The sequence below is a fragment of the Oncorhynchus keta genome, chromosome 28, assembly GCF_023373465.1.
Source record: "Oncorhynchus keta strain PuntledgeMale-10-30-2019 chromosome 28, Oket_V2, whole genome shotgun sequence".
NCBI classification, from domain to species: Eukaryota; Metazoa; Chordata; class Actinopteri; order Salmoniformes; family Salmonidae; genus Oncorhynchus; species Oncorhynchus keta.
In genome coordinates this window covers 33,411,966-33,421,979 of record NC_068448.1, presented here as the reverse complement: position 1 = coordinate 33,421,979, position 10,014 = coordinate 33,411,966, and the positions used below count along the sequence as shown (strand labels likewise).

General features: G+C 45.7%; 1 protein-coding gene across 3 annotated transcripts in view; it reads right to left on the bottom strand.

The window, feature by feature from the left end:
* Window positions 1–3,395: 3,395 nt before the first annotated feature.
* LOC118361071 (multiple epidermal growth factor-like domains protein 6) overlaps window positions 3,396–10,014 on the bottom strand; it is an 86,620-nt gene continuing 80,001 nt past the window's right edge. Inside the window, exons 26-35 of one of the 3 annotated variants that reach the window (XR_008083424.1) lie at window positions 8,967–9,098; window positions 8,576–8,704; window positions 8,201–8,329; window positions 7,872–8,000; window positions 7,389–7,517; window positions 7,176–7,304; window positions 6,857–6,985; window positions 6,496–6,624; window positions 3,723–4,300; window positions 3,396–3,635 (exon numbers count right to left, since the gene is read on the bottom strand). Coding sequence is in view for 1 of the 3 variants with exons in the window: in XM_052482839.1 (XP_052338799.1) it covers window positions 4,224–4,300; window positions 6,496–6,624; window positions 6,857–6,985; window positions 7,176–7,304; window positions 7,389–7,517; window positions 7,872–8,000; window positions 8,201–8,329; window positions 8,576–8,704; window positions 8,967–9,098 (1,112 nt within the window). In the remaining 2 variants the exon portion in view is untranslated. Of the gene's footprint in view, window positions 4,301–6,495; window positions 6,625–6,856; window positions 6,986–7,175; window positions 7,305–7,388; window positions 7,518–7,871; window positions 8,001–8,200; window positions 8,330–8,575; window positions 8,705–8,966; window positions 9,099–10,014 lie in introns of all 3 variants that reach the window. The other 2 variants (XR_008083425.1, XM_052482839.1) reach the window with 2 other exon arrangements.

Sequence of the window (10,014 nt, the reverse complement as noted above, 5' to 3'; positions counted from 1 at the left end):
GGTTTGAGTTGTATTTTGCAGCATACATACTACAATCCGAAAATTGCTTTATTGAAAACCGCAGCACTTTCCCCTCCATTTCGCTGAGGATGTCACGCCCTGACTTTAGTATTCTTTGTTTTCTTTATTGTTTTGGTTATTAGGTCAGGGTGTGACATGGGTGATGTATGTGTTTTTGTACTGTCTAGGGGTTTTGTAGGTTTATGGGGTCGGTTACTATCTAGGTGTTTATGTATGTCTATGGTTGTCTAGATTGGTTCTCAATTGGAGGCAGCTGTTGTCTCTAATTAGGAACCATATTTAGGCAGCAGTCTTCTTTGGGTATTTTGTGAGTTATTGTCTATGTCTAGTTGCATGTGTATGCACATTTATAGTATAGTGTTACGTTTGTTAAGTGTTCTTCGTCTTCATTAAAGTATGTATTAATCTTACGCTGCGCCTTGGTCTCCTCCGTACAGAAAACGTGACAGAGGAGCTGTAGCTTACTTGGGGTGACAGAGGAGCTGTAGCTTACTTGGGGTGACAGAGGAGCTGTAGCTTACTTGGGGTGACAGAGGAGCTGTAGCTTACTTGGGGTGACAGAGGAGCTGTAGCTTACTTGGGGTGACAGAGGAGCTTGGGGTGGCAGGTAGCCTAGTGGTTAGAGTGTTGGACTAGTAACCGAAAGGTTGCAAGATTGAATCCCCTAGCTGACAAGGTAAATCTGTCATTCTACCCCTGAACAAGGCAGTTAAACCACTATATCTAGGCCGTCATTGAAAATAAGAATTTGTTCTTAACTGACTTGCCTGGTAAAATAGAGTATAAGGGGTATGGACTAAAGCCTATCGACCAGTGTGTATGACATCATCAATACTGGGTGCAGACTTTCTAAATACTGGAGAACATTTCATTCAGATGAACTTTATCCTGAATTGTTTCTTATCGTTAAATCAACTGTGTCATAGGAGTCTGTATAGTGCAACGGTGGCAGCAAAGAGAACAAATGGATCATGTGTGTAAACTATTGTTTTTGGAGAAGCCAATGAGCAGGACTACAACTTCAATGATATTACTCCGAAGTACAGCATATTTTATAAACAAAAAGCAAATCTCAATGTGAAAACCTCCTTCCAAAGAGGTACTATCATATCGTGAGAGTATAAGTACAACATTATTTTATTGTAGACGTGAACACATTTACATACATGCAATGTACAGACAAATACACACAACAGTTAAGCATGGTACATGATTGTCAACAACTTAACTGAATTTTACAGTAAATAATGCCGAAAACCTCTGCATAACTTTGTCCTTTTTGGAATTTGACCCAGAAATGTCCTCTTATACAGGGCAAACTAGAAAATGTGTACCAGTGTCTGGTAACTCTTGAGTACCTTTTGAGAGTCGACCACATAACATGAAGTATAGCAGAGTCAACCCCATAACAAAAAGTATAGAAGAGTCAACCCAGTCACATAAAGTGTAGCAGTGTCAACCCCGTAGCGTGAAGTGTAGCAGCGTCAACCCTGTAGCGTGAAGTATAGCAGTCAACCCTGTAGCGTGAAGTGTAGCAGCGTCAACCCCGTAGCGTGAAGTGTAGCAGTCAACCCTGTAGCGTGAAGTGTAGCAGCGTCAACCCCGTAGCGTGAAGTGTAGCAGTCAACCCTGTAGCGTAAAGTGTAGCAGCGTCAACCACGTAGCGTGAAGTGTAGCAGCGTCAACCCCGTAGCGTGAAGTGTAGCTGCGTCAACCCCGTAGCGTGAAGTGTAGCAACCCCGCAGCGTCAACCCGTAGCGTGAAGTGTAGCAGCGTCAACCCCGTAGCGTGAAGTGTAGCAGCGTCAACCCCGTAGCGTGAAGTGCGTATCGTGAAGTGTATCAGCGTCAACCCCGTGGCGTGAAGTGTGAAGTGTCAGCAGCGTGAAGCAACCAACCCCGTAGCGTGAAGTGTAGCAGCAACCCCGTCGTGAAGTGTAGCAGCCCCCCGTAGCGTGAAGTGTAGCAGCATCAACCCCGTAGCGTGAAGTGTAGTGTAGCAGCGTCAACCCCGTAGCGTGAAGTAGCAGCTTCAACCCCGTGCGTGTAGTGTAGAGTCAACCCTGTAGCGTGAAGTGTAGCAGCGTCAACCCTGTAGTGTGAAGTGTAGCAGCGTCAACCCCGTCAACCCAATTCCGTAGCGTGAAGTGTAGCAGAGTCAACCCCGTAGCGTGAAGTGTGAAGTCAACCCCGTAGTGTAGCAGCGTCAACCCATAGCGTGAAGTGTATCAGCGTCAACTCCGAAAGTGTAGCAGCGTCAACCCCGTAGCGTGAAGTGTAGCAGCGTCAACCCCGTAGCGTGAAGTGTAGCAGCGTCAACCCCGTAGCGTGAAGTGTAGCAGCGTCAACCCCGTAGCGTGAAGTGTAGCAGCGTCAACCCCGTAGCGTGAAGTGTAGCAGCGTCAACCCCGTAGCGTGAAGTGTAGCAGCGTCAACCCCGTAGCGTGAAGTGTAGCAGCGTCAACCCCGTAGCGTGAAGTGTAGCAGCGTCAACCCCGTAGCGTGAAGTGTAGCAGCGTCAACCCCGTAGCGTGAAGTGTAGCAGCGTCAACCCCGTAGCGTGAAGAGTAGCAGCTTCAACCCCGTAGCGTGAAGTGTAGCAGAGTCAACCCTGTAGCGTGAAGTGTAGCAGAGTCAACCCTGTAGTGTGAAGTGTAGCAGAGTCAACCCTGCGTCAGTAGCGTGAAGTGTCAGCGTGAGAGTCAACCCCGTAGCGTGAAGTGTAGCAGCGTCAACCCCGTAGCGTGAAGTGTAGCAGAGTCAACCCGTGAAGTGTAGCAGCGTGAAGAGTAGCAGCGTCAACCCCGTGGCGTGAAGTGTAGCGTGAAAGTGTAGCGTCAGCCCCGTCAACCCCAACCCGTAGCGTGAAGTGTAGCAGAAGTGTAGCAGCGTCAACCCCGTGTGAAGTGTGAGCGTCAACCCCGTGTGTGAAATGTAGCAGCGTCAACCCCGTAGCGTGAAGAGTAGCAGCTTCAACCCCGTATCGTGAAGTGTAGCAGAGTCAACCCTGTAGCGTGAAGTGTAGCAGAGTCAACCCTGTAGTGTGAAGTGTAGCAGCATCAACCCCGTAGCGTGAGGTGTAGCAGCATCAACCCCGTAGTGTGAAGTGTAGCAGTGTCAACCCCGTAGCGTGAAGAGTAGCAGCGTCAATCCCGTAGCGTGAAGTGTAGCAGCGTCAATCCCGTAGCGTGAAGTGTAGCAGAGTCAACCCCGTAGCGTGAAATGTAGCAGCGTCAACCCCGTAGCGTGAAGTGTAGCAGAGTCAACCCGGTAGCGTGAAGTGTAGCAGAGTTAACCCTGTAACGTGAAGAGTAGGATAGTCCACCCCGTTAAGCAAAATGTAGCAGATTCAACCCCGTAGCGTGAAGTGTAGCAGAGTCAACCCTGTAACATGAAGAGTAGGATAGTCAACCTCATCAAGCAAAATGTAGCAGAGTCAACCCCGTAGTGTGAAGTGTAGCAGCGTCAACCTTGTAACGTGAAGAGTAGCAGAGTCAACCCCGTAGCGTGAAGTGTAGCAGAGTCAACCCCGTAGCGTGAAGTGTAGCAGAGTCAACCCCGTAGCGTGAAGTGTAGCAGAGTCAACCCGGTAGCGTGAAGTGTAGCAGATTCAACCTCGTAGCGTGAAGTGCAGCAGAGTCAACCCTGTAACGTGAAGAGTAGGATAGTCCACCCCGTTAAGCAAAATGTAGCAGATTCAACCCCGTAGCGTGAAGTGTAGCAGAGTCAACCCTGTAACGTGAAGAGTAGGATAGTCCACCCCGTTAAGCAAAATGTAGCACATTCAACCCCGTAGCGTGAAGTGTAGCAGAGTCAACCCTGTAACGTGAAGAGTAGGATAGTCAACCCCATCAAGCAAAATGTAGCAGATTCAACCCCGTAGCGTGAAGTGTAGAATAATCAATCCTATGACGTCAAGTGTAGTGTGTTATGTGAACTCCATTGTTTCATAAATGTCTGCGATTAGACAACTCCATAAATGGCATCTACCAGTTCATAGGTCCCGGCGCTGACACCAATAGAATGTCTCGGTACAAATTATCTGTTGACACCTACTGGTATTTAGTTCATCAAGTCCATGCCATTGCACTCCCATCTCTGTATAAACAGTCTATTGTTTTGAGTGTGTCAGTTCAATTTCGAACTCGGTGGCCGCTAGAGGTGACCAGTAAGCCCCAGCTGGGGGTCAGTCAGTAGGGGGTGCTATACTGGAACAGGAGTGTGTGAGTGCTTATTTTCTTGGTTTCTGTTGGGACTGCTGTGGAGACGTGAGGACCCTCCTGCAGACGAGAAGACAGAAAGAGAAGAAAGAGCGTTCTTTTCTTTAGACTGAATTCTTATGAAACAGCTTTCACTATCATTTTAAAAATGTCATCTTTTATGTTCTTTTATTCATTTACAGTAGTGGAAAAAGTACCCAATTGTCATACTTGAGTAAAAGTAAAGATACCTAAGGATTGTACCTTTTTCCCCAATTTTCGCCTAAAATGACATACCCAAATCTAACTCCCTGTAGCTCAGGACCTGAAGCAAGGATATTCAAATTATTGATACCATTTGAAAAGAAACACTTTAAAGTTAGTTGAAATGTGAAATTAATGTAGGAGAATATAACACATTAGATCTGGTAAAAGATAATACAATGAAATAAACATGCATTTTTATTTGTAAATGCTTGTGCTTCTAGATCTGATAGTGCAGCAGAATCTAACAATAAATAATACATCAGAAAACTAAATACTGCATAGTTTCCTAAGGACTGGAAGCGAGGTGACCCTCTCTTGCTTAGACTCCATGATGGATCATTAGCTTATACACTAACTGTCCCACATCTAGATGACCGGGCGGGGTGGGGTGGGTGTAGAGCCAGAGAGAGCAGGGACTCAAACTGTAGAACCCAGTTCCTACATTTGAATACAAAAATGTATTTTATCAATCAAAGGGATGCTACATTTTATCTCTGGGACCCTCAGTGTCACGGCTGTCGTTGAAGGAAGACCAAAGTGCAGCGTGGTAAGCGTACATTTTCCTTTTATTTAAAATGTCGCCAACAAACGAAGAAACAATCATGAAGCTTACAGGGCTATAGTGCCACTAACAAAAGTTAACTACCCACACTGAAAGGAGGGAAACAAGGGCTACGTAAGTATGATTCCCAATCAGAGACAACGATAGACAGCTGTCCCTGATTGAGAACCATACCCGGCCAAAACATAGAAATAAAGAAACATAGAAAACAAAACATAGAATGCCCACCCCACATCACACTCAGGAGGCCAAATCAGAGCAAGATTACTGAATGTAAGTACATTATTTACCTTCAGAGGTGAATGTATCAAACCAGTTGCCGTGATAAATGTCTTTTGTTGTTGTGCAGTCTCCTCAAACAATAGCATGATACTTTTTTCACAGTAATAGCTACTGTAAATTGGACAGTGCAGTTAGATTAACAAGAAGTTAAGTTTTCTGCCCATATAAGACATGTCTATGTCCTGGAAAGTTTGCTGTAACTGTCATGCTAATCACATTAGTACACGTTAGCTTAACCGTCCTGGTATAGGAACACCTATCCTGTCGAGGTTATTAATAGGAAATGACTCAAGTAATAGTGAAAGTCACCCAGTAGAATACTACTTGAGTAAAAGTCTAAAACTATTTGGTTTTAAATATATTTAAGTATCGAAAGTAAATGTATTTGCTAAAATATACTTAAGTATCAAAAGTAAAAGTATAAATCATTTACAATGTCTTATATTGAGCAAACCACATTTTTTTTGTGGATGGCCAAGGGCTCAGACATAATCTACAAACGAAGCATGTGTTTAGTGAGTCTACCAGATCAGAGGCAATAGGGATGACCACTGATGTTCTCTTGATAAGTGTGTGAATTAGACAATTTTCCTGTACTGCTAAGCATTCAAAATGTAATGAGTACTTTTGGGTGTCAGGGAAAATGTGTTGAGTAAAAAGTATATAATTTTCTTTAGGAATGTAGTGAAGTAAAAGTTGTCAAAAATACAGATACCCCCAAGAAGTACTTTCGAATATTTTTACTTAAGTACTTTACACTATCAAAATAAAGAAAGTCGTACACTCCATGTGTAATCTCCCAGCAATTTAGTGGGTATTTACCAATTCAATTTCTGGGAGATTACACATGGAGTGTGCGACTTTATTTTGATAGTTTATAGTTTATTTGCCGATAGTCAGCACCTCCACACAAACTATTATACTGGGTGTTCGCCAGCTCATGTTTTTGTATTTACTTAAAAGTACTTTACACCACTGTTCATATCTTGTATTGCCATCTGCTTGATTTTTATCTGAAATATCTCTGTGTGTTTTTTTATAGTGCCTTAATCAGTGGGATATTTATCCTAGTCATGCAGTTCTTAGTGTAGCATGTACTACAGTACCCATAATGCTCTGCCACATCCGTGCCTGCTCTGTCCTGTCACCTTATTAATACACATACCTTCCTGACAGGTGGGTCCTATCCAGCCCTGTAGACAGGTGCAGCGGCCGTTCCGTGGATCACACCGTGCCCCGTTCCTACACTCACAGCTTTCAGAACAGTCCGGGCCGTAGTGGTTCACTGGACAATCTGGACACAACCCAGACAGGGAAACAAGAAGTGCGACAACACTTTTAGATTGTAGTGTTGTTTGGCATGTTTGAATCCTTACATTGACTTTAAGTCAAACTGCATTGATGTTAAATGGGAGACTCAGTGAACATTTGACTTAAGTGGATGTTAGGAGCCACCCCATAGTCGTTTGAAAAATGTTGATAAATCACACTACTTCAATATTAGATAAAAAGAAACAAACAACTACTTGTGTCACAGCGAGTTCCCATCTTTCCTGTGGGGCACAGACAGTGGCCGGTCATGGGGTCACATGGGGTGTCCCCCTCGCAGTCACATGACTGGTTGCAGCCCACCCCGAAACGACGCTGCTCACACTCTGTAACCGGGAATGAGAGGGAGGGGGAGCATTCATGGCACACATGGATATGAGAATGAAAAGTAATCCCCATCCTTCAGCATTGCAGGTAAAAGACTATGACTGGGGCATGTAACAGTCCCATTTTATCAGCAATTGTATCTACTAAATCAGCCTAATCCTTATTTCTGACTGTTAAACTGCTTTTCACCTTTCTCACAGTGGTATCCATGGTAACCAGTAGGGCAGAGACAGTGCCCTGTGCTTGGGTCACAGGGGGCGAGGCCTCGGCACTTACACTGGCGTTGACAGCGGTGGCCATGGAAACCAGCAGGGCAGGCTAGACAGAACATTAGAACTTCAGAACATCAAACAGGACATATAAACAACAGAACATAAGACAGACTGAATGGCCCTGCCTCACCATGTTCACACAGGTGACCATAGTATCCCGGGTCACACTGGCACTCTCCCGTCACTCTGTCACATGTCCCGTTGTTATGACAATCACACTGCAATTTGCAGTTGGCTCCGTAACTCCCCGATGGGCACTCTGAATGACCAAGCAACAGAAAACACATACAACACCTTGTCATGGGTAAGCAATGGAATGGTGTCACGGGCTCATGATATCAGGGGCACTCAAATGGAGTCTTCACATCAAATTCACAAAACAACACAATGAGGAAAATGTGAAATGTGAGCTGTTGGCATGGTTGTCACGACAGGGGTTTAAATACTATTTGAAATAAATGAAACACTGTGTATGTGCTTGATTGAGCTTGTCTGATGCAATTGAACCAATATAAGTGTCTCTGCAAACATCACCTACCTGGCACTCCAGGTTGGATTAAGCAAATAAGCAAAGACATTGAAAGATAGTAAATAGTAAGTATAGTCAGGTCACCTGTATCACAACTGGGTCCGGTCCAGCCTAGTCCGCAGGTACAGCCTCCAGAGACCAGTTCACACACACCACCGTTACTGCAGTTACAGTGCTGGCCACAGTCTTCCCCATACCAGCCCTGGGCACAATCTGACACACACACACACGCACGCACGCACGCACGCACGCACGCACGCACACACACACACACACACACACACACACACACACACACACACACACACACACACACACACTATAGAATGTCAATAAAACTTGACGGGGTGGTTTATTACATTGATTACACTCATTGTGGAGCAAGAATAAACAGAAATATGTGTGCGTGTTACCCTGTCTGCAGTCTTCTCCCCGCTGGCCCGCCTTGCACACACACCTGCCCGTCTCTGGGTCACTTCGTGCCCCCTCGCCACACAGGGCCACCCTGGCACAGTCCTGCCCATAGCGCCCTGATGGGCATGCTGGTAGAACCATAGGAAAAGATAGGGGAAAGAGAGGAGACCATACCAAGTGTTATATGGTACTGCTTGTGTTATAGGATCAAAAATATATGCAATTGCCATTTTATGCAATTACCATTTTACTTTCTAATGTTGAACTAGATACTATGTAAATATCATTGAATTATATGTGAATGTCCACTCCTCCCCTCCTTCTGTCAATACCCTATGGATATGCCCATTCCCCTGGCACACGTTGGCACTCACTGGTGTTGCAGTCTGCTCCGATGTACCCCGATGGGCACTGACAGGTGCCCGTGGTGGTCTGGCACACACCAGCATTCAGACACTGGCACGGGCGTTCACAGTTTGGGCCATACCGTCCCATGTCACACTCTGTCAAGGCAAACACACACAGGACCTAGTTGTGGTAGTTATTATGGTTAACACATTTCCTACTGGTAAGAACCATGTTTTGTTCTGATCAGCTGATGTCATAACTAGGGCCAAGAGTTTTTCCTGATCAGGTCACATTGTGGAAAAACCCCTGAATCTAACTATGACTATTGTAAGCTAACAAACTTTCAACAGTGGAATTCCTTCGTGACATTGGTTAAGGAAGTGTGTGGCGGTCGGTGCATGTGTGTGGAGGGGTTGCCTTGATCACAGTTGTTGCCATGGTAACCCGGGGCGCAGAAGCAGAAGCCGGTGACAGGGTGGCACAGCTGGTTGGTGCCAGAGCACTGGCACACCTGGTTACAGTTCAGCCCATATGTGCCAGATTGGCATGCTGGCAGAGAAACACACAACACACACATCAAGTCCCATACAACAAAGGTACAGTGCATTCGGAAAGTATTCAGAACCCTTGACGTTTTCCACATTTTGTTACGTTACAGCCTTATTCTAAATGGATTCAATAGTTTTTTCTTCTCATCAATCTCTTGGGTTTGATGCTACAAGTTTGGCACATCTGTATTTTGGGAGTTTCTGCAATTCTTCTCTGAAGATCCTCTCGAGCGGGTTGGACGGGGAGCGTTGTTCCACAGCTATTTTCAGGTCTCTCCAGAGATGTTCGATAGGGTTCAAGTCCGGGCTCTGGTGGGCCACTCAAGGACATTCAGAGACTTGTCCCCAAGCTACTCCTGCGTTGTCTTAGCTGTATGCTTAGGGTTGTTGTCCTGTTGGAAGGTGAACCTTCGCCCCAGTCTGAGGTCCTGAGCACTCTGGAGCAGGTTATCAAGGATCTCTCTGTACTTTGCTCCATTCATCTTTGCCTCAATCCTGACTAGTCTCCCAGTCACTGCCGCTGAAAAACAACCCCACAGCATGATGCTGCCAACACCATGCTTTACTATAGAGATGGTGCCAGGTTTCCTCCAGATGTGACTCTTGGCATTCAGGCCAAAGAGTTCTGTCTTGGTTTCATCAGACCAGAGAATCTTGTTTCTCATGGTCTGAGAGTCCTTTAGGTGCATTTTGGCAAATTCCAAGTGGGCTGTGCCTTTTACTGAGGAGTGGCTTCTGTCTGCCCAGTCTACCATAAATACCTGATTGTTGGAGTACTGCAGAGATGGTTGTCCTTCTGGAAGGTTCTCCCATCTCCACAGAGGGACTCTGGAGCTCTGTCAGAGTGACCATCGGGTTCTTGGTCACCTCCCTGACCAAGGCCCTCACCCCCGATTACTCAGTTTGTCCGGGCGGCC